The sequence below is a fragment of the Styela clava genome, chromosome 9 (genome assembly GCF_964204865.1).
Source record: "Styela clava chromosome 9, kaStyClav1.hap1.2, whole genome shotgun sequence".
Lineage (NCBI taxonomy): Eukaryota > Metazoa > Chordata > Ascidiacea > Stolidobranchia > Styelidae > Styela > Styela clava.
Genome location: NC_135258.1, coordinates 12,556,529 through 12,582,186, shown reverse-complemented (window position 1 = coordinate 12,582,186; position 25,658 = coordinate 12,556,529). Strand labels below are relative to the sequence as shown.

Sequence of the window (25,658 nt, the reverse complement as noted above, 5' to 3'; positions counted from 1 at the left end):
CGCATTTTCATTTTTACGCAGTTCAAATAGTTTGTCGCGTTTTCATGAATAATATCATATATACAAAAGTGAGTAATACTACAACGTATATTCCTATTCAAAGACTCTCCTCTAGATAGGAATTCACCCAATATCATAAAAATCATTTTATAGCATAATATATCGAACACATCTTTACATCAAAAGGTTATATTCAAATTATAAAACCAATTAACTTCGAAAGAAATTTTGAGAATTGAAATTAACGAAACACGGAGAATGAACTCTTCATGCAGTGTGATCGTGAATTATGCCAAAAATATTTTAAAGCAAAACAGGATTCTTCTACATATATATTTGAGCAATTTAAATAATTTGTAATTGAAAAGAATTGTTTAATAACAGTATTTGGAATAGAAATATCGAAGGCTTCGGGGTGGCGTAAAAAATTGTAGGGTCAATAATACCAGGGAAAAATTGAAATTTCCATGACGAAAGAGATAAAACATATGACCTCATAAATGAAGGCACGATCCACAATGCTATGCCAGCCAATGCAGACCTCTTGAAATATGCGCAACAAGCTGGCGCACAACCTGAACTCAGGTTGTGTACCAGGTTAGGGTTCAGGTTGTGCGACATCTTGGTGCGCATACTTCAGGAGTACCCAAAACTTGATGAGAGAAACGTAATAATATATCAAACATTAAAAGATTGTATTAAAATTATTAATCAGAAAAATATAAAAAGAATGTTCAAGACTTGATGAAAAAAATGTAATAATATATAAAACATTAAAATTAATCATAAAATAAAGACACGATGTAAAATCGGACAATACCTTTTAAATGAATTTTAAAATGTGAAACACTGATCAGATTAGTTTCTTAAATTTGACAATGTTCGTTTCCAAATCTGACACGCATTTCGCCATCCTTAACATGACACCCGTCAACCCACTGCCCTATTTCGCCCTCCCTAATCTGAAACGCATCGACCATATTTCATCATCTCTAACCTGACAGGAATCGACCCTATTTCGCCACCCCCAATTTGACACGCTTCGTCCGCATTTCGCCATCCCTAATCTGCCACGCTTCGACCGTATTTTGCCATCCCTAACCTGCCACGCTTCGACCGTATTTCGCCATCCCTAACCTGCCACGCTTCGACCGTATTTCGCCATCCCTAATCTGCCACCACGCTTCGACCGCATTTTGCCATCCCTAATCTGCCACGCTTCGACCGTATTTCGCCATCCCTAATCTGCCACCACGCTTCGACCGCATTTTGCCATCCCTAATCTGCCACCACGCTTCGACCGCATTTTGCCATCCCTAATCTGCCACGCTTCGAACGCATTTCGCCATCCCTAATCTGCCACGCTTCGACCCCATTTCGCCATCCCATTTTGACACTCATCGACTGTGTTTTCCCAGCCCGAATTTGACAGGTACTAATCCATTTCATCAGCCCCAAATCTAAACACTTTGGCCATATTTCTTTGTCATTTTGAGGCAATTGTTTATTGTTATCTGTATACTAAACAGCGCATTATGACAGTCGATTTGGCAAAAACTGACACCCATCGACCGCATTTTGCCATCCCTAATCTGCCACCACGCTTCGACCGCATTTTGCCATCCCTAATCTGCCACCATTCGACCGTATTTCGCCATCCCTAATCTGCCACGCTTCGACCGCATTTTGCCATCCCCAATTTGGCTTTTCGTCCCTATTTCGCCATCCCTAATCTGCCACCTTTCGACCGTATTTCGCCATCCCTATTTTGCCATCCCCAATATGACTTTTATGCTACCAACCCTCCTCCGATGCGCTGCTACCACCACTATAGGACTTTTAGGCTATAACTGAATGAGGATAGGATTTACATATTTATCCCGGAGAGGAAAGGGGTCATAGAGTTTGTAGTGACTACCAATTTTATACGTACCGGTACGTATATTTTATACGAATATATATTGAAATTGCACAGTTCACTACCGGTACGTCGTGGGGCATGAAACGGTGGAAACAGGGGTTCACATTGTTGCTTGTTTGTGTTTCTTACGGACTTGTTTCGTTGTACGGAGCCTATGTAGCACTGTCAAAATCTGAGACTGGTGTGAAAAGATATCCAGGTGGGTTCATTAGTCTAATTCAGGTAGGATTTACAGATTTAACTTGACAGCTTGAGTACAATCTTGATTTTTATCTTTTTTGTACACCTGTTGTACTTCATTTTCAATAGTTTATAATATGTGCATTCTATGCATTATAATAATGCTAAAAAAGTAAATATTATTAGTATTAGCCTACTACACTAAACCTTAAGTATACAAAGTAGAATTTCTGGGTCTGGTATAGTTTAGTACCACACGTACTTCTAGTTGACCTGGCTCAACAATTTTTGCATATGTCAATCCTAACCCCCACCTAACTACATCACCGAAAAATTACGTCATTTGAACGTCACAGTGGCGTAATAAGGCCCACCAAGGTATGCGGATGGTCATCCAAAACGCGCAGACGATCACCCGAAATCGAGCAAGCTATTTCTCTCGTTAGCTCGCCACAACGATCACGATAAGAGAGAGATCGCCGGCGTTAGCGAGTTCGTTATCGGCGGCGCATATGCCATTTTGGGCGATGTTAATTATACTTCGGCAAGCCATATGACGCGATGGTGACGTCGTAGTGACGTAATTTTTTGATAGCATAGTCAGGTAGGGGTTAGGAATATCATATGCAAAATTCATTATGCTACACCCACTGGAAGTATTTGTGGTACTAAACTATACTAGACCCGAATTTCTTCCCTAAAAACTTTCAAATTCCTTAAGTTTAGAATATCATATAGTGGGTCAATTTATGTGTTTCATGTATCCATACCCTATTGCAGTATTGTTACTGTGTTATACTCTGGATGAAATTAGGAACGATACTATGCGGTGCAGATAACTACAGAACTAGCATACACCACTTTTACGTGGTATGCCCTCTGCAGTTCGTAATTATCGAAAATAGTTGTACATTTATGACTTCAATATATTCACAAAGGATCTCAAGTACCCAGGGACAGGACCTTAAATGTTGATTCCCACCAAGAGCAATGCGAATTTGCTATCTGGGATACATGTGGTTTGGGAATATATTTGTGGAGAAACATACTTCATGGAGAAATAACCCAATACAATTTAAATAATGGATGGATACAGAGTTCATTGAAGACTGACAACTTTTCTATAAAGTATACTATATAAATAGGGTACAAATTATTCTTAACATTAGGTTTAATCAGTGGTGGGATTCAGCCAGTCCAATATGACCGTCTCACGGAATTTTATGAGATCAGCGAACCGGTTAGCATTACTGGTTACTGTTCTGTTTGTAACAGAAACAGCTGAAAAATATGACTTTTGTGAAGGAAACGGCTGACAAAAAATTTGAATTTCACCACTGGGTTTAATGCTAGCAGCTTTATCATAGTTTAGTTGTAATTTCAAACCTAATATTTGTTACATTTACACAAAGTCTGAAATAAGTTCTTGTGGTCCCTGACCAATTTGAACGGTATTTGTGTGAAGCTAGATCCATGAAGCTCTGTTTATTATTTTAAAGTTTATTCAGACCTAGAAGTTTCTCTGAAGCTTTGGATTTTGATTCTTGTTTTGATAACTTCTAATCTCCCACAATATCTAAATACAGCACTTCATTTTACATAATTCTTTTATTTCTATAGGTATAACCTTGGATATGGTTTAACACCAGATTATGCTCTTACACCATCCAATCCCAACATAGTGTTGGTCGTCAATGCGAGAGATACTAATCTGATTCCAAATGCAAAACTGTGGGTGGATCATGTATTGAAAAGTGCATATATAGAAAAAGTTGCAATTATTTTACTTGGGAGCGAAACTTGTGATAATGATTGGCTTCAACCGTACCTACAACAAAGCAGAATTAAATGTGTATTCATGGTGTATGATTCTACTTTAGTCGATGATGAGTTAGTTTTCCAGTGGCCTCTAGGAGTGGCATCGTGAGTAAAAGTACTATATTTTTCAATTATGACTAATTGACTACAATCAGTCTCAAGTGATGTGAAGTAGTACATTTTACAATAAATACTATATAGAACTGCCTGCCTGTCTATGTAATAGATTATAAAGTGGAATAACATATTAATTGATTTCTGAAATTCAAATCAACTTTTAGATATAGGAATTTCCAAAATTTTAATGAAGAATTCTTGGACTTAAGTGCACAAAGACCATATGTATTCAATTTTATTGGTACAGTGTATGATGGGTCATCCAGAGTTGGTATGATGAATACAGTGCATAAACATATAAAAAATCAGACAAAGAAATACACAAAAACAAGAGAAAAGTAAGTGATAGCATATTGAAAATGCATATGAGCAAAGCTTTATTGGAGTTGGCTAAAATTTACACCAGGCTCCTAATCCTGAGCCATATTTGGCACATGCAACGCTTTTTTGTTTTCTTATGAACATTGAAACTTTCTAAAAATTCAAAATTCGTTTTCGACAGCGATAAAAACATGTCAAGACTCCACATGAGAGTGATTAGATTGGTGCTACTATGGTATTACTATATGGTTCATAAAAAACAATAGTTATTTTACATGATATTATCATGGTTTAATTTGGGGGCTCCCGAAGTATGCGAACCAAGATGGCGGACATCGGAATGTAATATGTGTACTAGGTTAGGGTTAGGCCATAATTTTAGGTATAAATACTACGGGAGGCTCTTGGCTAGTCTTCGAACTGATAATAGGACTAAAATAAGGAAAATTGGAAGAAAATTATTGCCTAACCCTAACCTGTTACGTTCCGATGTCCGCCATCTTGGTTCGCATACTTCGGGAGCACCTTAATTTGTCTAAATCAGTGGTTCTCAAACTTCAAGCCACGTCCTACCTTGGAAATAACTAGCTAACAATAATGTACAAATAACAGTAAGAAGGTATGTTATTCAAAAAATATGTTATTTCAAAAATATATTTTTATTTGTATTAGCTTCACGGCCCCTCAAAAATTGTCTACGCCCTTCCGTTTGAGAACCACTGGTCTAAATATATTCATAGCTTCCAAGTATTTTAACTAATGCATCAATCAACATTCGTACTGCCTAATACAGCTGGGTACCGGAAGAGGATTCAGAAAGCATGACAAACTATCAGCATGTTTTACTAGCAAGCGATTTAACACTATCACCTGCGGGAAGAAATTCAGAGTGCTACAGAACTTATGAAGCAATGGAGCTTGGCTCCATACCTGTAATAGAGGATGTCGTGTCAGAAGGCACCTGTGACTACAATGAGAATAAAAATTACTCATCTCCATATAGACTATTAAAAAAGTATGGTGCTCCTGTCATTTTTGTCAAGAATTGGGAAAATGAGCTTCCCAATATAGTTCAAGAATTTCAAGAAATGACTCATCGTGCCAAAGTTCGGTCTCGAATTAACCTAATAAGGTGGTATGTTGATTTTAAAAAAGCCATGCGAGATAAGTTTTTACACATTGTAAGCAGTAGATTTTGTTGAATGTTCACGTTAGCAATCATTGGGGGACAGAGTCCTGTTTTACACTACAACTGGTTGCTGGTTGCAAATTTTTGTTCTAAAACTGTGTGTATTTTTTCTATGTGTGCAATCTACTTTATCCTTTATGAATACCCTTTGATATAAAAATTTCATCAAGTTGTTTTTCCAAAGCTTCGTTGGTGCCTCGCAGTCCAGATACAACCTGGTATGCCCACTCAAAATATTCCTGCACTCTCTCAGCAGTCCAACCTAAAAATAAATTTCCCGTTAGAATGGAGTATTATTAGTGTTAAGCTTATAATATGCAACCCTTTTTGATCATTTATTTTGAAATTATAATTATTATCCCAAACTGGTGCCATAAATAGAATCACTGTAAAACAAATACCAATATTACCTTCTGGTGTTTCTCGACATAAATCCCTGAGATTGTAGAGTTTGTCTGCCAATTTTACAAGTTTAGCTTGTCTCGATTTATGTGGTGCATTCACAACCTGAAGGCGTTTTCTTTCTTGTTTTGCCAAGGATTTGTCGTCAGTCACCTCTGCTACAATGTCTCTGTCAAGCAGAAAAGTTTACAAATTGCTAATAATGTGTAAAAGATCAGCCATCTTCTTTCAAGTCCACAAGTACATTTATTACTGTTGTACCGTTTGTATTAGCAAGCGGGATGTAAAATTGTATCAACCTATCACTGTAGTTTTAAGAGTAATTTATGTTTTTGCTGATTGGTCCTAAACATGTCTTACCTTACTGTTTTGCCGAATATTTCTTCTATTTCATCTAATGTTGTATCTGTATCCTCCACAGTATCATGGAGCAATGCTCCTTGTAGAACTTCAAGTTCTGTAATGCATCCCTCTTCAGAAAGAATGTTTGCAACCCCTGTTTGTATTAAATTCTTAATTTTAAAGTTTGATAAATCTATAGTGTTCGTTGGGAATAGCAAATGAATATTCACAAGCTGGTGATTTCTGATTGAAAAAGAGTTTAATGCAGCAGTTTGAGCCATTATTATCTTAGGTATATGCATTCAGAAAGAAAGTTCTATAAAGCTTTACCCAGCCTTCAAAGTTTTGCCTCACTTTGAGAAATTCCTGCTTTTTGACTAGGGGAAAGAAGAGAACTACACACATATATAACATCATGTACAACTGCATATTTACTGTTGTAGTATCTGATTAAAGCCTTACAAATATGACACTATGTGGACTTTCGCAAAGCAGGCAATTATGTTGATGCTTCCGCAAAAAAGTCGCAATGGATATGACATCTCAGTATATACATACATACCTATTGGATGATTGATATAAGGTGTTTTTGAAACATCTTTCCTACGTTGGTCTTTGTGTTTCTTAGCGGCAAAGTTTGCTGTTTTTACAAGCACAGCTAAATCCATTTCAAATAACACTTCCTGGTTTCAGTGTCAGTCTGCAGGTAAACTAGCAGATAGCTATATGACTAAGAGGCAATAGTTTAATGTATGATTCATTGTGTGAGTATAGCGTAACTACTACACATAGAGGCAATAACAAAGACGCTAACTTGGCACGATTTATTGTATTGAAATTGACAAAACAACATTTTATATCAAAAAAAGTATGATTATTTTGAACTTTTATTCTAAATTTGCTATCCTAACAATCTGCTACTATAGAATCTATTCAGACATCAAACTTCTTCAGATGAATTACAGGAAGAATCAGAATCTTCATCTGGTGGCAGGGATGTATGGTTGGGATTACAGTGTTCAACACTTAAATCTATATCAAAAGGATCCCGTTCTTCACTTTTAGCATTAAGTTCATCTCTTTCATTTTGTAGCCAATTTTGTTCAGCTGTCTCGATACTTTTTGAACTTTCACAACTCTGATATAACTCCAAAAGTTCCTCATTCAATGTAAAAAAGTTGGGACCCCATTTAAAAGGTTTCAAAACAGATTTAGCACTATCTTCAAGCCCAACAATATAAAGTGTAGCTGCATATGCCTCCACACATGACAACCTACAGGGCTTGCCATAATTTATTGGATTCGTTGCAACCAAGTATGGTAAAAGTCTCAAGTGACCTCCTTTCATTTTTGAAAATGGAGTGTCTTGCAACCTTGCCCATGAACAATCAATTACAGCTATGCCATGAGCTAATACTTTGTCTTTATCTCCGGCACTGATATATTCAGTAGCCATCGGGCTTAATATTACTCCAGCGAATCTTTGTTGTAATTTCAGTAATCTAACTGCTCCTTTACGAGCAAGCTTTCTTCCTGTACATTTTTTCGGGTCACAGTGTCCCAGGTCCCACATTGCAAGGGGGCATGCTATTGTAAAATTGCTCGTCGTGCCTCTTGGTTCATGTAAATCCTCTTCATCCATTGCAAGTTGCGGCGTTTCATATTTATTTTTGTTTTTGAAGTTTTTCCTCCGTTGATGCTGTTTTTTGTGAGACATTGCTATTGTATATAGTGTTATGTATTCTAAATCTAATTATAATACAAAAAGATGAATAAAAATTGTATATAGACAACCAAGTTACATATTCCACAGTAAATGTTCATTCCATAACAAATTGAATATTCAAACACATTCAGTATTAGTTAGTTACTTAGTTTGATATGGTTATTTCTAGAATTTTAAAATAATCCATAATAATTCTTTTTTACAACATATCATAATCAATAGTAAAATTGCCCACAGGCGCAGCAGTTAAAAATATCTTTATAAAGTTATGTGCTGTAACAATTCCATGCAAATTTTCCACTCTATTATAAATGTAGAAAATATTGTATATTAGAAATAGTTTATTATTTTAATTTAGCAATTATAGATGAGATGAGATTTTTTTTTAGGACAGGAACATATACTTTTGAATACATCATTCTATGCATAAAAATACAAGATTATTGATCAATTATAAAAGATGAGAGCAATAATAAAAACTCATGAAAGTTCATATAAAACAAATTCTCCATTCTGTTACAACTCGTTCTTTATTTAATGCAAGAAATTCATTGCATAATAATTTTCTGTACATGATACAATAAAATATAGTACTCAATTGACTTCAGCTGTGCATTACATACAATCAAGCTTAGACATTTACTGGATGCCATTCTTTAGATAACATTAAAGACAGGGGTGGGCAATTACTTTTCTGAGTGGGCCAGAGGCTCAAAAACTTAATATGAAAAGCTATGAATAAAAAACAGTTTATTTACAAAAGCTAGTTCAACAGCTAGGCTAACATTTATATAATAATAAGAAGCACAATGTGGCAATCGGGGTCATTATGACATTATTTTCAATGGAAATTTATATCCATGAAAACCATAGTCGTAATTGCCGCACACCCAAGTGTACCGGGCCTTGCATATCCCTGACCAAAGAGAATCAATCATTACTGATAGAGTTAAGACAGCTGGCAAACTATACATATTTATAGAGATAATCTTTCTCATGACATCCAAAATCATCCTCTCATGAAGTATGACCCTATTTATGTGGTAAAGATTGATGTTCAGTATCACTAAACATGCATAAACAAAGTAAAATTATATTTGAAACATTTAAATTAAAATGAACATGAAGTTTCATTTAAAATAAAAACACATTGTTGATGATAAAGCACATTCGATTGCTTGATTTATGTTTGAAAAAAAAACTATGATAACTATTTACAAGAGAAAGTCTGATTTGGTAATCACTTCACAAGAAGAGCATCAACCATACGATTTTTGAGTTCTGGATCACTGGGCATCGCAAAAGCAATATTCGCCAAGGAATATTTCCTTTCAAGGAGCAAGACAAACTGCTCAGCTGTAACTCCTTTGTCCAAAATGCTTAGGGTCAAATCTTCAGCTGACAATGAAACTCCTTTACCACCACCACCAGATCCAATTTCGCACTCTTTGTTATTGTAGTGAGAAGTTCCACCAATGTTTGCTTGATTGAAATTTCCTCCACTAATGTTGTATTTAGTGTTTGAGGCACCTTTTTGGAAAACTTTTTTCTCTTCGTTGAAAACAGTGTCACCTCTGTTACCAATTGCCGCTTGACCAATAGTACCTCCCACAATATTGAATTGGTTGATGGCACTTCCACCTCCTGAAGTGTTATATGAAACTTTTCCAGGATTAACAGTTCCAAGATGTCCTGTTGCCCTATTAACTTCAGCCATAGCTTCTCTTACTGTGTCCTCAACATATTGTTTAGTTGATTTTCCCCCAGTATACATTTTTGGCACTGCAGTTGCATCACTTTGAATTTTACGACCAGACATAGTAAAATGTTTCAACCACTACCGGTACCAAATATCAAAATTTAATTGAACAGAACCTGACAACGCTATGCTCATTTAGGAACTACTTGAACAAAAAGAAAAAAATATGTCATACTCAAAATATTATTGTAATTTACTGTTGCAATAAAATTCTTTCAGATTTATGATTAATACTAACGTTTGAATAACTTCGTGCTATTACTGTATCATGTGCCATTAAATTGGTGCTTCGAAATCAGATTAAAGTGAAGCCTTATGAACGAGTTATTCATGGCGTAATTGCCCCATTTAGCACAGCTCGCTTGACACAAAAGTTACCAGCTGATCTGCTGGGAAGAAAACGGTCAAGACGGGTACTTCCTCTTAGTGCAGCGGTGATCGGAGTCGATCACATTTTTATCCTTAACCTTTTAGGCTGAGTCATGCGTTCCTTGTCTCGCGTCAAATTTGCCAATGTTTATGCAGGAATGATTGGTTTGTGCACTTGTGCCGAAACCTACTTAACAAAAATAAAACAAATTTCTGTCCTGTTATGTTGTTTAAAGAGTGAAAATGCACTTGGATAGAAGTAAAAATGTACTTTTCGAATAAAATAGAAATAAAGAGAGAGAATCATTGCCGCAAAAACAAAATCAACACTAATATAAACATAATATATTAAAGAAAATATTTCAGCAGTAATAACAGTGATTGATTATTGTTTTGTGCGAGTCGGTGTGCAGGACCGGTTGGGTTCATCTAGGCTCCCGACCCTTGTGTTTATGCTATATATAAGCACATCATGGCATAATATAGTACCAGGGTAAATGCGAATGGATTACCGGTACATAAAATATAAATAAGATAAAGAAATTAGTGAATGATGCACAAATAAAAGTGTAAAATATGTCATAAATTACAGTTAAACATGTACAGAAACGGGATATAAAAATGAACATTTATTACGATTTTCCACGCATCTGGAACTCTGAATTGTTCAACTATTCCCATAAATATGAAAATCCTATCCAAACTGCCATCGGACGACAGTTGATGGTTAGATTTTATTTCAATTTCATCTTCAACGAGTAAAAATCAAACAGACGAACTATGATTATGTCCAAAATAGTTTGTACTAACTCTTTGTACTAACCACATGTAAAATGAAAATCTTGCACGGGGTAATCGCTATAATATACAGGGCCATCATTCTCTGTGGCTATAAATAAGCAATGAATACACTGCGCCGCAAACGACTATGAATGGTTATTTTATTCTTTTAGCAATCATTACAGCAACGTGTCATAGCAGAGAGTGAGTTAAGTTTTAGAGGATTAAATATAAATATACAGCGGGATTGTTTGGAGAAAAACAAAATATTTGGGACCATATTTAGTCACGCGAAAGAATCAGTGACCCGCGACGCTGACCTGATATGTTTCTAAGGAGACGGTGAAGCAGCAAAATTCCCGCGAGACGTTCTGATTTCTTTTTCTGTAAATGATTTTGCTAGTCTATATCTACTAAGTTTCTCTTGGTGCGAAATAAAGGCAATGGCGTCACTTCAAGGGATCGATCCCGCACTAAAAGAATATCTTAAAGTACACCAACTTCCCGAAGTATATGAGGTGATAACAATACTACACAATTTTCAGATTTAGGATTTTTTTTCATATTTTTTCTCAGGTTGCAACAAAGATAAAAATACTGCTAAAAATACAGCCCAGTTTTGCTAATATAAAGTAAATAAATAATGAAAAGTACCCTAGTTCCAAACACTCAGAATCTGCGCTAATCACCCAGTCAATAGCATTCCTATTGTGCTCGGCGGTGTGGCTCATCGTGCTAAGCGTTAGGAATACGCTCACCACGGCATCTCCGTAGGTCGTGGTTCGCCATATGATTGAGTCGTCTTATCGGTTTTTTTCACCCCCTGGATGAATATGTAAATCCTATCCTATCCTTCAATGCTGTAATACTAGTTTAGATATTTAATGATTGTAATTTTATTACAAACCTTTCATTTTTCGCAGTGTATCCTTACTGGTTTGATGATAGCATGTCCAGAGGATCCTTACAAATGGGTTGTTGAAAGCATTAAAAAAATACGCGATCAAGGTCTGGATACAATGACATGGTAGGTGAAGGATTATAATTTGTATGTAATGGTAGGACCTGCATCAAAATAAGTTTGCATATGATGTTAAATCTTCATTTAACATTGCGTTTTTGACCACTAACTTTTGCTCTTCATTTCAGGGATATGTTCGTTCCATTTGAATGTCAGCCAAAGATAAAACAAATGGCAGAAAGTTACTTGGATGAGATTTTCAAGTTTTATGACAAGTTAACCGTAAATTTTTTTAAAATATTTCTTCTTCTTTTATTCAAAGTGAAACGTCAACTAACAGTGCAATTCATAATTTTAGCCATCACCAGATATGCTGAAAGCAGCCTATAGCCATTATTATGGCAGATTACAAAAGATATGTTTCAAAGGATGGCTTAAATACTACTTGGACAAGAAAAATCATCGAAATATGATTCGAAATAAAGTCAAAGAAGCCAGACAGTATGTACAACTTTGGACATACTTGAATTATCGAGCCAAATGCTGTATTTAAATTATTTTAAGGACAGTCATGTGTAATTTGAAGCCTAAACTTGCCATTTATACATGAAAAATAAACAACAGATATTATTTTTTATATTAGTATTTGGTTTACTTTAAACTGTTTTTTTTTCAATATCAAGATTTTAGAACTTTATTTCAGATACCACAGGACAAGAATGATGAGAATATCATTTTCTAAATGGCATACTTGGAAATGTTACGTGAAAAAGAGACAAAATAGTAAAATATATCTATTTTTATCCAACTGAAATAAAATAGCCCAATTACTGGGAAAAATTTCGGCAAATCTATCCATAGGATTCATAATTAAAAGCAATGACTTTTACTTTGAGGATTTTATCTAGATACTGGCTTTTTTCTCGCGGTAACCATATATTGGAGCTTTACTATTTTGTAGTTCTATATTATTTTAAAAAATTTTTTAGGTGGTTTTGATATGATTTCAAAAGTTTGGAATGAATCAGTTTGTCGGCTTGTTTTTCGAGCTTGGAGATCGGTTGCTGTAGACGCACGTAAGACTAGAGAATATTTTGAACGTCTAGAACGTGGAGAATTGGATGAAGAATTCGGTGTCGAAACTGGAGACAAGGATCTGCCTAGTGATACATTTAGGTAATGTTTGAATGTGTTAACTTAAAAAGAAAAACACTCAAGCCAACGCCAACATTTTAAAGATTAATTTTTCTACTAGAGATGAAGTGTCTTTGCTTCCACGAAGATGTGCTATACAAATATTCAGTAACCTGAACTTGATTGAACTTAGTAGATGTGCAAAAGTTTGTAGAGCATGGAAAGTTATCACTGGAGCACCTTCATTATGGAGTCATCTTAACTTCAGTAGAATTAAAAATAAGTAAGTGAGATACTTTTTATTTACACTCAAGCATCAAGTTAGGTGACTATTGGTGCTGTCTTCAGGTGATTACTTTAAGGTTTTAGTATGCAGGTATGTATATTTGTTTCAAAATGTGTAACTTCGTCTGCCTGATAAATAAATAAAAAGCGGATACTTTTACAGGACATTGTTGGTGTCTTAAGACACAGTTGCGAGACATTCATTGGTCTCTATTTTTGAATTTGAAATTAACGCTGGCTGCCTTCAAAAATGTACTAACCTAAAACATCTTTTTTTTTAAATATGGTGAGGGACATTTTTCAATATGGAAGTATAATCTAGGTATATTGATAACATTTTTAACATTATTTATATTTGATTTCAGAGTGAATGATAGAGCCATTATTCAGTGCTTACAGAAGAGTCGTCCATACCTTGTACATCTTAATCTTCGACAATGTTTTGCTGTGCATTGGCCTGCCTTCAAAGCAATTGCTGAATGCAGAAATCTTCAGGATATAAACATTTCAGAATGCAAAGGAGTCAATGTAATGCATTGTATATTATTTAGTAGTGTGTGAGCCCTTAATTTTAACCTACATTTGTGTGAATAATGATTTTTTCTACAGGATGAAATTATAAGAGCAATTGCTGAAGGATGTCCAGTGCTTCTGTATCTCAATCTCTCGTACACTGAAATAACCGATGGCACATTGCGTACATTGGCAAGATGTTGTCTGAACATGCAATACTTGAGTCTGGCATATTGTAACAAGTTTACAGATAGGTATTGCTGTCTATATATCATGAGCCTTTTACCTCATGCAGGGTGTTATTTATGACACCATGTTGAAATATAAAAAAAAATTGATTCCATCAAGTAACTTGCTATATTTGTAGCAAAAGCAACTCATAAAAAGGACAATAAGTATATATTGTATAACAGTTAATATTGGATTAACTAGAGGTATGCTAGAAATTAATTTGAAGAAAAGTCCATAATCATGGCTGAAACATATATAAGATATAATTATCCGAAGAGAGAGAAAAATTTCAATTTTTAAACAGTTAAGTTTTTTTTTTAACATAAATTGTTGGACAATGATTTGAAGTGGAACATTTCTTTGCTATAGAGGCTTGTACTATCTGGCTACTGGGAAAGGATGTAAGAAACTGACTTATCTTGACCTGTCTGGCTGCACACAAATAACTCCTCAGGGATTCAAGCATATATCTAACGGATGCAATGGTCTTCAATCACTGTTTCTGAATGATCTACATACTCTTACTGATAGCTGTCTAACAGTAAGATTTGTCTTAAGATGTGAATTCAGTCTTTAATTTACTCTCTCTATAGTAGATTCAATACACAATGATGATGCAGTTTGATGACCAGAAATCAATATCCATGATTTCTAATGCAAATATGACTAAATCGACTTGTTACATGTAAGCCATACCCACACCAACTAAATTACCGTACTATGACAAAATGGTTATCAATTTATTAATGTTCAATAATAGCAATGCACACTTGGGATTTGCAGCTTCTGAAGGCTGTATATCTTCGAGATGACTTGCAAGAAGATATGTTTTCAAATCATACAAACTTTAAAATACAGTAATAAATTATTTTATTTCGTTTTTTCTTAGAATATTGCAGAGAAATGCCTGAATATCAAGGGATTATATCTTATTGGATCCCCAAATCTTTCTGATTCTTCGTTCAAAGCTCTAGCACAAGGGAAGAGACTGCAGAAAGTTCGAATCGAAGGAAACCAAAAGATTTCAGATAACACGTTTAAGACATTCGGAAAGCTATGCCCAATGCTTGGCCACATGTAAGCATCATTGAAATAGGAAAAAAAACATGTTACTTGTTGTTAATTCGTGTTTATAAAATTTGATTATCGTTTCATCAATAAGAGAATTAAAAAAAAATACTTTAATGGTGACCAATCTAGGTATAGAAAAATATTGAAACTTGAATAGATGCAATTGTTACAAACAACAAATCAGATTTTGACAACATTGTTAAGCAGGTCATGAGAAACTCAAATAATTAGTTTCAAGGAATCCAAATGTTCAAGAATATTATGTCTGATACAGCACAAATGAAAATGTGAAATCCAATAGAATTGTATATCTGAGTGCCTGCTTGTTTTGCGCCATGTTCAAAACAGCTGCCTTTGTTTTGTGGTAATTGTAATTTTATTCTCTTTTCTATTTAGTTATGTCGTGGATTGTCAGAGAATCACAGACATGATGTTGAAAGCACTTGCTTCGTTAAGAAACATCATTGTCATCAATGTTGCGGATTGTGTGAGAATCAGCGACTCAGGAGTGAGACAGCTAGTGGAAGGTCCTTCTGGACCGAAGATTCGAGAAATGAATCTCACAAATTGTGTGAGAGTTAGTGATGTCTCTCTACTGAGAATAGCACAAAGGTAATGGCATATGCTTATCTTTTCGCCATATCATATGCTTTCAATTCAAACAAGGCTCAGTACAAGAATCCACTACAATAATTAAAACTATAATGCCAATTCACTTGCACTCTATAGTCTTTGTAATTGACAACAACAACAAGTAACACATGGTAATTTCAGAATATGGTTCCATCTGATTGAGACTTCGTTAATGACATCATAATCCGAATAACTATAAAAGTTATCTTGCAAATGAGAGCTAATATTAAAAGTCTGATTATGTGTTTCCAACACGGCAGAGCATATCATTCTCAACTAAATCACTATAAATATTCTAAGATCTGATGACTCAAAGAACTTAACTTGGGTGTCGCTGCTCGATAACCAAATTTGGTTCCCCGCGGCTTCCCTTCCCCAGTAAAAATGTGTGTTAAATTTTGTTTATTTTTTGATTTTGTATGTTATTTTTTTGCTGGTTGGAAAAAATAAAATTGACTATGACTTAACCCAGGAAAGCTCAATTGAGTATCCAATATTTTCAGATGCCATGGATTAACTCACTTATCACTATGTTTCTGTGAGCATGTAACAGATGCTGGAATTGAATTGCTTGGGAACATGGTTTCATTAACGCATGTCGACCTGTCTGGCACAAACATTCAAGACCAGGTGAGACTTTCCTAGTGAACTTTTTTCACAAACCTACAGTTGCCAGTTTGAGAAAAGAAAATTCAATTTAGAAAATTGAAATTAGTCATAGCTTACAGAATTAATAAATCCGCACACACTAGAAGGTATTTCACTTTATTCATGGATGCAAAAGTATACTGAAAAGATAAAACCCAACTGCGGAACATATTTGGCAATTACCGATTTGGCTTTTGGTGAGGAACCATTGTGCATTAGCTTGCCTGTATTGTTTCATATGTATAAAAGCGAACCTGATGATCTACAAATTTTTCAGCATTAGTAAAACTAATTTGACTATATTCTTACAATATACATATATTGACTCTCGCATTTGAATGGAAACTTGCGGAACCCCCAAACTGTACTGGCAGAACAAGATGCTGCATAACCTGCCATCGGCTTCCAGATTGACAAATTCCCTTTTACCCAGGGTCTTACTGCACTCGGAACCAACAGTAGATTGAAGTCGATAGTAATATCAGAATGTTCATCCATCACTGATCTTGGTTTACAAAAATTTTGTCAACAAGTAAAAGAATTGGAAGAACTTGATGTTTCCCATTGCATGACTCTCACCGATACAGCAATCAAAAATCTCGCTTTCTGCTGCAGAATGCTGACAAGCTTAAATCTTTCTGGATGCCCATTGGTAGGTTTCATAGATAATACAAATTGTCAATGTTCTTATTAGCTTCAAACGTCCCTAACCTAAATGAATAAATTGGGCGCTCCAGAAGTATGTGTACCAACATGGAGGTAACTATTTTTGGTCGTCTACTTTACATCAAATATACAAAATAAATTAAAGGGACTGAAACTTATGAGCAGGGGGTATATTCACTTGGCTTAAACAGACAGTCCCCGAACTCGTAATAGAACTAAAATAAGGAAAATCAGAATAAAATTATGGCCTAACCTTAACCTGGTACACATACTACGGGAGTAACCAAAATATCTCCCAAAGTTTTTTAAAAAAATGCACGAAAATGATAAGTTTGTTTCAACTCTGTGCAGATGCACAGTCACATTTTTCATGATGGTGGTACTTTTTCGATATCACAAAGATGCTTATAAACACCATACTAAAGTTCTTATTTATTTTCAGTTTACCGATCTAAGCATTCAATACTTGTCTGGCGTTTGTCATTACATTCATATCCTCAACATATCAGGCTGTATCCACATCAGTGACAGAGCACTTAAATATTTAAGAAAAGGATGTGCACAACTTCGAGTTTTGATAATGCTGTATTGTAAAAGTGTGACAAAGTAAGTACAAACAATCAATATATTTCATGTAATCCGGGCATGAATAATTGTTGATATTTTCACTGTTTTCAATCATAACCAAAGCGCAACTAGAAAAATTCCAGACTTTTGAAAGAGCGGTCATAACAACTAAAATTAACTATTTGCGAAAGCTGAGGTTTAAAATGTTGCGCCCAGCAGGAATGATGACAATACAGTATGATTGTTTATTTCTGCCAGGGCTATGGCTCACAAATTCCGGTCGAAATTGGAAAAACTTGAATACAGCAGCGATGAAGTTCCAAGCTGGTTCAATTATGCTGTCGCTCCTTCGTTGCATGGCAAAAAGAAACCTGTTCGAGCAGATGAAGGTCCAAAGTGGATTGAGCTGGAAGATACAGAATGAAGCATTAACGTGGAAATAGGGAAAATTCGAAAGTGCCATTCCAAAGTGAATCCTCTGCATAACACGAACAGATAAAATTTAACAGTATATTACATACAAAGCGATTTGTAAACCATGACCACGCTTACACTTCCAACCAAGAATTGGATACTTTAAACAAATTTCAATATTGATGAAATATTATTTTTAACTAATGCTATGAATGATGACATAAGGACAGTTTTATCACGTTCAACTTTTATTAGTTGTTTCCGCATTTATAGGTGAAAGATGTTATGTGCCAAGGCTACCTATTTCTATCAAATGCAGAAGTTTTGTATTAGACAATTTCACATTTTATTTTATTGGTTAATCTACAAGGCACAAATCCATAATTTATATATCCTTAAAAATAAAATAAATATATTTTAATTTTCTGTTACTTTATATCTTTATAAATACAAGTCGTATACCTTTTCATTTTGCTGATACTTGATACATATCATCTGGGACTCTCCAACGTACAATATGATGATTCTTTTTACCAACAGTTATCAGAGACAGATCATTTTTTAAGACATGGAAATCACACAGAAGAATTTGTTGCGAATTCTGCATTGCGATACCATTTACTAAAACGCCACCTTTATTGATTGCTTCAATTCCTATTGGTCCATCTGGAATTGCCTGTTGACATATAACGATGCTTGTCTTTATTTTGCAAAGTATCCTGGATTCATATTTTCAAATTCCTCGAAGTTGAAAATTCACCGTAGTCAAAATTACATAATATGGGCACTCCCATAATATGTCCACCAAGATGGCGGACACCAAAACGCAGTATGTATACCAGGTTCGGGTTAGGACATAATTTTATTCGAATTTTCCTTATTTTAGTTCTATTACGAGTTGGGGGACTAGTCAAGTGATTCCCGTAGTATTTGTACCTTGGTTTACATACTACATGAGTACCAAAATATGTTAAAAAACATGTTGCATTAAACTGAAGTTTTTCTTAACCGAGAGTTCGAAATTTTATCGGATTCCACAACCCTATTTAGGACTAGAACAATTCTTGCGAGTAACTTTCGAATCCCAAGGAGGATTATCATGTTCGAAAGGATCATTTACATTCATGATGTACTGACACTCTTAGTTAAGTTAAGCTCAAACCAAGAATGGTTTTGATCCCCTGATCCTGAATGTTTTTTGACGAAATGATGTTGTAGGGATATTATGGGTATTAGAAGAAGCCTTTGCATAAAAAGTGTATTAAACCCCTCAGATGAGTTAAATTCCGAAGATTGAGTAAAAAAATATATAATATAGGCATTTGGATGTGTGACTTTAGTTTCAACATTGGTGACATTCCATACCTTTATTTTTGTTGCGATATCATAAATTGTAGTTGTGGGTTCCAACACAGCATGATGTATCTTCATACCCTTAAAAGTAGCATCTATCTCCTGATCAGTAAGATTTTCTAATTGTTCTAACTGGCCATGGAACAACACTTGCGTGCATCTAAACATGGAAAAGTAATGATTAACTTTATGACTGTACCCTGGAATGCCGAGGAGTCTGGGAAAACAGTAACTCAACTACAAATTATGAACCATTGAAATAACGTCTCTGATTCAGGGTTGACAGGAATTTCTACTTCTGTTCCAAACATCTTAATTTTCAGAACGAAAGCTTTTGCATATGGATTCTTGATTCAATCGTCTGTTGAGAATGCTTAGACAGCTCAGTGCTTTTTGAGTTTGGGTCAAAAATTATACTTTGAATGTCACTATTAAAAATTTCAAAGATTTAGATACAATAGTCCAACTCCGCAGCCGTGCTTGCCAGCATGAACGGACCAGCATAAATAAATGAATTTGCATCAGAGGGGTACACAAATTTTGAAGGGTTATATGTAAAATTCAATTTAACACAGAATATTCAAAATAGTTTTTTAATCTTATTACGACTGTAGCCTACGGCAGGTCGGCATCCGGCTGGATCCGGCCCGCGGAGTAATATGATCCGGCCCGCTACGTTTGATTGAATCATAGTAATAAAACAGCTGTTTCGGCGATTATATTCTTTATTCAACATAATTTATTGTGAGAGGTGTGTAGACTAAATTGAATTATAATCTGACAAGTATAAAATTCACAATTACGAAGAAAGGTGAAGCTGAGTGTAAAGGGTTTAATGGCGCCGACAATATTCAATTGGAACAATTTGAGATATAATGCAATGAAGATATAAATCTATATTCTTTTTTGAGATGTATCATTGCTTGATTTTTATTATAAATAGTATCATCCATTAGGTTTTCAACTTTCTAAAAATATGTGCAGCTCGCCAATGACTTGCAACCCTTTATTTCGGCCTGCGAGCGACAAAAGGTTGCCGACCCCTGGCCTACGGGTATGATCAACGTTAAATATGAATAGTTTTGTTAATATATAGACTTTTAGTTTCATAAAATTGATATTTAATCTTCACTGCCAAACACAACTTGAACATAAAATCGGAAACTCCCATTTCCTCAGGAACAAACTACTTCATTAATGAACATCATTTCATGCGGATATAACCTTTGAAATGTGTCTGTACAGGTTATTAACGTCACAAGTCATTTCCTGGTCAAATTAAGGCACAGATATTTGCACGATTACGACCAGCTGTGGCATGTTGTATTCAGACATTGAGAATACTTTACAGCTTGAAACAAACTTTGGCGAATGGTACCTGAATAAGAACTGGAACAGAATATTGTTTCCTGCTATTATGTTGATATATTCTGACACAGCATACTCACAGGCGATAGCGTTCAAAAGAATAGTTTATTGGCACTACTATATCTATATTGAACATACAAAGGGTACAATTTTCAACTAACAAGTTACCTTTCAGCGGATTTCAAGCCTTCCTCACCATGAACAAGCTTGCATACATTTTTGGCAAGAATCTTCTGTGCGTTCCTACGTTTTGGATACCTTGAATGTTCTTGCATTATTTCTTTTATGTTGGTGAGTTCAATGAAAGTAAAATACTTTAGAAATCTAAAATATTATAATAGTGAAGGTGGAAACTCAAATAAGAAGCATGATGCAGGACTTTTAAACCGCTGACTCAACGTTGCCCAGTCGGGAAGGAATTCCTCCTCAGTGGGGAATTTTATCGTTCTTGGGAAGAATTTTGCTTTGTATTTAGAAAACAGAAGAAAATAACTGATTATAGAATCGAGAGAGCAAACAAAACCTCAAGTAAGGTTTGAGGCGCACAGATTTTAGATGGAAAGGTATTGATAAGAGAAGTAGTACGTGTTCGCTCACCCAAAAGTATAAAAACAAATTAAAGCACGCACACACACACACACTCATACAATCATCGAGACATGATAAGGTTGGAAGTAAAAAAGCAAGACTTAAAATCAAGGAAGGAATTCTGCAGTTAATTATTCCCTAATTATGGACTTGAAAGCTGTTTAGCACAGTGTGCCAAAAACACCTCAATCAAATTAGAGCTTAAATTTGGTTCAAAGTTCCCTTTTAACCATCATATTGGCCACTTGAATATCTTTATATTAGAAAATATATTCAAATAGCTGCTGTCAAGAATTTTTAGTTTCAACTTTCAACTCATACAGGGTTGCAATCCATTCAAACAATTGTTGAAAGAAATAGTACATAAAACCATTGATTTTGATCCATTGTTGATATGATCAGCTAAACATCATACAATAATAAAAAATATCTATTTCATACTTTTCAACATCTGCGTCACGTTGACGAAGAAAATATTGATAAAACTCGAATGGTGATGTCTTATCAGCATCTAACCACACTGCATTCCCGGCGGTTTTTCCTACTTTTTGACCGGTGTGTGTGGTTATCAAAGGAGTTAATAATCCATAAACTTCCTGTTGAGTTACACTGCAAAGTAATATACAATGGCAGTGCATTGGTTTACATAGAGCTGCACTAAAAATTAGATATTACCCAGCTAAATTTCATTTAACTTTGTAACAAAATATATACAAGTTTCCAATTCTTAAAAAATTTTACATGATCCATACAAAGAAATTTTTCAGGTTTTCAGTTAAATTTGTCAGTATAATTAAAAAATAAAATTACAATTATTTACAGAAGTGCGTTCTTCAGAGACAGTGACCCAGGTCCATTTTTGCAAAACTAACCACTTGACATATACAGTGATACCTCTGTAGTCGAACGACTCTATACTCGAACAATTCACTAAAAAACTCTGCGTTACTCGAACACCTGAGCGTGCTGCCGAGTAAGATGACATAACCTGAACCATGCATCTCAGCTGCCTCTTGACCATTCAACAAGAGAGTGATGCTCAACTGAGTAGTATGAGTATGCAATTTGTCACAGTCGACCACCGATACAGCAATCTTCGCGACTAACATGAAAGCGGAACCAGATGGATAAGATAAAGGAGAATCGCACACATCAAAACTTATAGATTCAACACATCTGTGAATTCTATATTCTTACATGTGACATAGTAAATCAGTCATTGTGAAAATGGAAAAGATTGATATATTCGGACCACTTTATTCATTAGTAAAACTTTAAAAATTCATAAGTTCAAACAATATACCCAAAATGGCAAAACAATATAATCACAAAGTCTTGGTCTTCCCATTGAATGTTTATAGTAATTGTAGTAAAGAAAGAGAAATGTATACCAGTACATAGTTTTGTTTTACAGTAAACAAAAATATAATAAAATCCTGCTGCAATTCATGTTTCATTTTCTATTCATAGCTAGATATGAATGAACCTATTCACATACAAAATAAGCTCAGGAAGTCCTTTTCATGTTGATACAGTGTTAACATTTTTGTGGATCGCCAAATTATGATTGAACAGCATTATAAGTTTTTTGCGGTGTAAAATGTGATCTAGCGTAACTGTGACCACAAGGCATGTTAATCTCGTGATGAAATCCAAGTTCGCATGTATAACCACATTAAACTAATACCAATCCAGTTACAAGCAAAACCAAATATTGTACTATTCAGAACATATTCTGAAAAACTATTTCTGCTATTGAATATATTTCAATTTTGTTTAATCCAACAAACAACATACATGAGTTATTGTCAACGTATTGAGAATAATATTTTAAACAAAAATATTTTCGTTTAAAATAAAAAATGTCACACTAAACCATTAGAATTCATTTAGAAGTATAAGAAGATTTGATTTGATCTGTATGTAATAGGTCACTTAATGAATGAATACAAACTTTTCCTGTAGTGATATATGATATCTTTAGCACCATATGTTGAATGAAACGAACATTTAAACTTACCGATCAATGAGATAACGTCCTGCATTCATGTTACCAAGTTGATCGGAACCTCCAAATTGAAATCGACAATTATAATTTTGTAATAAATGTAACCAGTCATATGCTTGATATACTTGATACAGGAATTCAGGCAAAAGAAGTCCTTCAGAACTATTCAATCTTTCTTTTACAAATCTTTTATCTAGAAGAAATGTTAAAAATTTGGAAATTAAGAAAAATGCTTTTCACACAATTACCTTGTAAAATCGTAAAAATTTCAAAATTCATCGTTAAAGCACGGAATAGTGTTTTAATGCTTTGATCCATATGGTATTATAGGGATAAAGAGATGGTGATGATGGGGGGATAAAGACTATCACCTATATATTTAAGTTCGATTGTTGTATATTATAGGAAGATGCACAATCCAAATTCCGGAAACAGATAAAATTGCAACACACTTAACTCTTAACACAGTAAATCAGGAGTGAAACAAAACACAACCGCTTAACGCAGTAAAACAGAAGTGAAATCTAAACACAATATTTGCAGCCCTCTCGGCAAGCCGGAACGATACGTCATCAAATTGGTCGATACGAGAAAGGCAGTACATGTAATCAGTAATGCTACAATAAAATGACCTATTGTGGGAAATGGAACACACTATTAAAATGAAAGGGTTAAATACATTATAATTCATAGTTACACAATGCACATTCGCTACAGTATGTAACTTAACAAGGCACACAAATTTAATTGCAATGCAAATTAAATGAAATTTAGAACCTGAAAAAAACAAGAGAGAAGTACTCAAATATGTTATAAAAATTGTTTCTATGAATTAAAAACAAAATAAATTGGGGTAAAATATTAGAGTCCATAAAACTCCAGGAGGAAATTATTTTTTGCATCTTTGGTTGTCAAGGAATAAATTTTGACTACGTTTTTCCTGATATTCACACATAATATATACTTCATTTTCAATCAGGAATTTCGTTTAATTTTACCAAAAAAACTGAACAACAAAATACCTTATTTATTTACCTACCAAGCATAGGACCCATTCGAAATTTCCTTCCAGCATTGGCAAAAAAATCCACAACATTGATATCTCGATACCAATCATAATTATTTAAAATCTTTATTGTTGGTAGTTCTTTAACTCCGCGATGAATATAATGCTCCTGTTCATGAGTTTCAAATATATTTGTGATACAATTGATAAGTCCTTTTGTGTTTTTGTCTAATACATCTGTCGAGACTGAATTTCTGTCTTTTGTTTGATCGCTCGGATCTCCAATTCTCGCAGTTGCATTTCCAATAACAGCGATCACATTATGTCCTATAAATATTAGCGTTATTAGAAGGGATAAGAACACTTTTTTTGAAACAACGTTGAATACAAAGCACAGATATATATTTCAGAAATATAATTCAAGTTTCTAGATGAAAAACTGGCCATCGTATTTGTCCCCTAATTTTCCTCGTCATTTTTCATTAAAACAAACCAACATAATCAGATATGAAATAGACCTATGAATATTTTGTATAGACTAAAACATGAAAATTCTCATCATTTTTTAATTGACAAATTGCTTTATGGACTAAGTACAATGCATTTTTACATGATAGGTACTGGAGCACAGCCACTGTAACGGACTTTGTCGTGTATTTGTTATACATTGTTCTCTACTTGAGTTTGCTATTGGTTTATTCTGTGTATTGAGCATAAAATACTCTGTTTCCATGTTCCTATTTTTGAAAGTATAATACAGCAAAACTATGTTGTTAGAGATTACTATTCTTTACAGTACTTACCAGCTCTTTGACAATGCAACAGTAGCATTAAAGACATTAAATTTCCAATGTGTAGACTGTCGGATGTTGGATCAAAGCCACAATAAAAGCATTGTTGTTTTAATAACTGCTCTGGCAATGAGACAGAAGCATTTGGAAAAATATCTTCTAAAAGTCCTCGCTTGTGCAAGTTAAGAATGTTTTGTGGCTTTATCACTGAAGATTTTTTGACGCTGTTTTTTGCGCAGGACATTGAAAAAAACTTTGATGTCCATTTATGACAAAATAAATTACGATATTTAATAATGGGACACAGCATGCTTATGCTATTCTGAAAAGAGTGTAAAAAACAATAAGAACTATGTGTATAAACAACATTTTAAAAGAAATTGATGATTGAAAGCTAAATAACCACTGACAAATGAAGTGAAAATCTAAAATTACTGATGCCATCTGTACTTTCCCAGCTATTAATACTGTTGATTTAAGGTCTGAATGGGTTCATA

The 25,658-nt window shown here is 34.5% G+C and overlaps 6 protein-coding genes across 6 annotated transcripts; 2 read left to right on the top strand and 4 right to left on the bottom strand.

The window, feature by feature from the left end:
- The first annotated feature begins 1,815 nt into the window (after positions 1-1,815).
- LOC120338962 (ribitol-5-phosphate xylosyltransferase 1-like) lies at positions 1,816-5,955 on the top strand. The gene is made up of 5 exons (XM_039406986.2): positions 1,816-2,120; positions 3,040-3,229; positions 3,722-4,024; positions 4,201-4,374; positions 5,151-5,955. The coding sequence occupies exons 1-5, from the start codon at positions 2,000-2,002 to the stop codon at positions 5,557-5,559; spliced, it is 1,197 nt and encodes a 398-aa protein (XP_039262920.2). The 5' UTR covers positions 1,816-1,999; the 3' UTR covers positions 5,560-5,955.
- LOC120338968 (guanosine-3',5'-bis(diphosphate) 3'-pyrophosphohydrolase MESH1-like) lies at positions 4,256-7,095 on the bottom strand. The gene is made up of 4 exons (XM_039406991.2): positions 6,853-7,095; positions 6,309-6,444; positions 5,957-6,117; positions 4,256-5,808 (listed from the first exon to the last, which is right to left on the bottom strand). Exons 1-4 carry the CDS (start codon positions 6,956-6,958, stop codon positions 5,675-5,677), a joined length of 537 nt encoding a protein of 178 aa, XP_039262925.2. The 5' UTR covers positions 6,959-7,095; the 3' UTR covers positions 4,256-5,674.
- A 4-nt stretch (positions 7,096-7,099) lies between these two features.
- Positions 7,100-8,010, bottom strand: LOC120338965 (18S rRNA aminocarboxypropyltransferase-like). The gene has a single exon (XM_039406989.2). It carries the CDS (start codon positions 8,005-8,007, stop codon positions 7,231-7,233), a length of 777 nt encoding a protein of 258 aa, XP_039262923.1. The 5' UTR covers positions 8,008-8,010; the 3' UTR covers positions 7,100-7,230.
- A 28-nt stretch (positions 8,011-8,038) lies between these two features.
- LOC120338966 (uncharacterized) lies at positions 8,039-9,928 on the bottom strand. Its single transcript, XM_039406990.2, has one exon. The coding sequence runs from the start codon at positions 9,833-9,835 to the stop codon at positions 9,257-9,259; it is 579 nt and encodes a 192-aa protein (XP_039262924.2). The 5' UTR covers positions 9,836-9,928; the 3' UTR covers positions 8,039-9,256.
- Positions 9,929-11,121: 1,193 nt separating this feature from the next.
- On the top strand, positions 11,122-18,510 carry LOC120338959 (F-box and leucine-rich repeat protein 13-like). The gene is made up of 16 exons (XM_039406982.2): positions 11,122-11,442; positions 11,848-11,951; positions 12,074-12,167; positions 12,244-12,386; positions 12,589-12,668; positions 12,875-13,061; positions 13,141-13,302; positions 13,670-13,832; positions 13,914-14,071; positions 14,418-14,589; positions 14,938-15,125; positions 15,516-15,731; positions 16,256-16,382; positions 16,834-17,052; positions 17,509-17,672; positions 17,892-18,510. Exons 1-16 carry the CDS (start codon positions 11,368-11,370, stop codon positions 18,055-18,057), a joined length of 2,418 nt encoding a protein of 805 aa, XP_039262916.1. The 5' UTR covers positions 11,122-11,367; the 3' UTR covers positions 18,058-18,510.
- On the bottom strand, positions 17,633-25,471 carry LOC120338961 (tyrosine--tRNA ligase, mitochondrial-like). The gene is made up of 8 exons (XM_039406985.2): positions 25,174-25,471; positions 24,404-24,697; positions 23,377-23,557; positions 21,798-21,965; positions 20,937-21,092; positions 19,413-19,560; positions 18,510-18,723; positions 17,633-18,039 (listed from the first exon to the last, which is right to left on the bottom strand). The coding sequence occupies exons 1-7, from the start codon at positions 25,469-25,471 to the stop codon at positions 18,514-18,516; spliced, it is 1,455 nt and encodes a 484-aa protein (XP_039262919.2). The 3' UTR covers positions 17,633-18,039; positions 18,510-18,513.
- Between the last annotated feature and the right edge of the window lie 187 nt (positions 25,472-25,658).

What these genes read in the sequence shown, in the direction of transcription:
- LOC120338962 (XM_039406986.2), top strand. Translation starts at nt 2,000, where the DNA reads ATGAAACGGTGGAAACAGGGGTTCACATTGTTGCTTGTTTGTGTTTCT. An exon ending in ACTGACAACTTTTCTATAAA is followed by an intron (nt 3,230 to 3,721) that starts GTATACTATATA and finishes TTATTTCTATAG; the next exon opens with GTATAACCTTGGATATGGTT. An exon ending in TACACAAAAACAAGAGAAAA is followed by an intron (nt 4,375 to 5,150) that starts GTAAGTGATAGC and finishes TGCCTAATACAG; the next exon opens with CTGGGTACCGGAAGAGGATT.
- LOC120338968 (XM_039406991.2), bottom strand. Translation starts at nt 6,958, where the DNA reads ATGGATTTAGCTGTGCTTGTAAAAACAGCAAACTTTGCCGCTAAGAAA. An exon ending in TTATATCAATCATCCAATAG is followed by an intron (nt 6,445 to 6,852) that starts GTATGTATGTAT and finishes TAATACAAACAG; the next exon opens with GGGTTGCAAACATTCTTTCT. An exon ending in ATATTCGGCAAAACAGTAAG is followed by an intron (nt 6,118 to 6,308) that starts GTAAGACATGTT and finishes TCTGCTTGACAG; the next exon opens with AGACATTGTAGCAGAGGTGA.
- LOC120338965 (XM_039406989.2), bottom strand. Translation starts at nt 8,007, where the DNA reads ATGTCTCACAAAAAACAGCATCAACGGAGGAAAAACTTCAAAAACAAA.
- LOC120338966 (XM_039406990.2), bottom strand. Translation starts at nt 9,835, where the DNA reads ATGTCTGGTCGTAAAATTCAAAGTGATGCAACTGCAGTGCCAAAAATG.
- LOC120338959 (XM_039406982.2), top strand. Translation starts at nt 11,368, where the DNA reads ATGGCGTCACTTCAAGGGATCGATCCCGCACTAAAAGAATATCTTAAA. An exon ending in TTCAGTAGAATTAAAAATAA is followed by an intron (nt 13,303 to 13,669) that starts GTAAGTGAGATA and finishes ATTTGATTTCAG; the next exon opens with AGTGAATGATAGAGCCATTA. An exon ending in TGCCCAATGCTTGGCCACAT is followed by an intron (nt 15,126 to 15,515) that starts GTAAGCATCATT and finishes TTTTCTATTTAG; the next exon opens with TTATGTCGTGGATTGTCAGA.
- LOC120338961 (XM_039406985.2), bottom strand. Translation starts at nt 25,471, where the DNA reads ATGCTGTGTCCCATTATTAAATATCGTAATTTATTTTGTCATAAATGG. An exon ending in GGACGTTATCTCATTGATCG is followed by an intron (nt 21,966 to 23,376) that starts GTAAGTTTAAAT and finishes ATTACTTTGCAG; the next exon opens with TGTAACTCAACAGGAAGTTT. An exon ending in CGTGACGCAGATGTTGAAAA is followed by an intron (nt 21,093 to 21,797) that starts GTATGAAATAGA and finishes ATAATATTTTAG; the next exon opens with ATTTCTAAAGTATTTTACTT.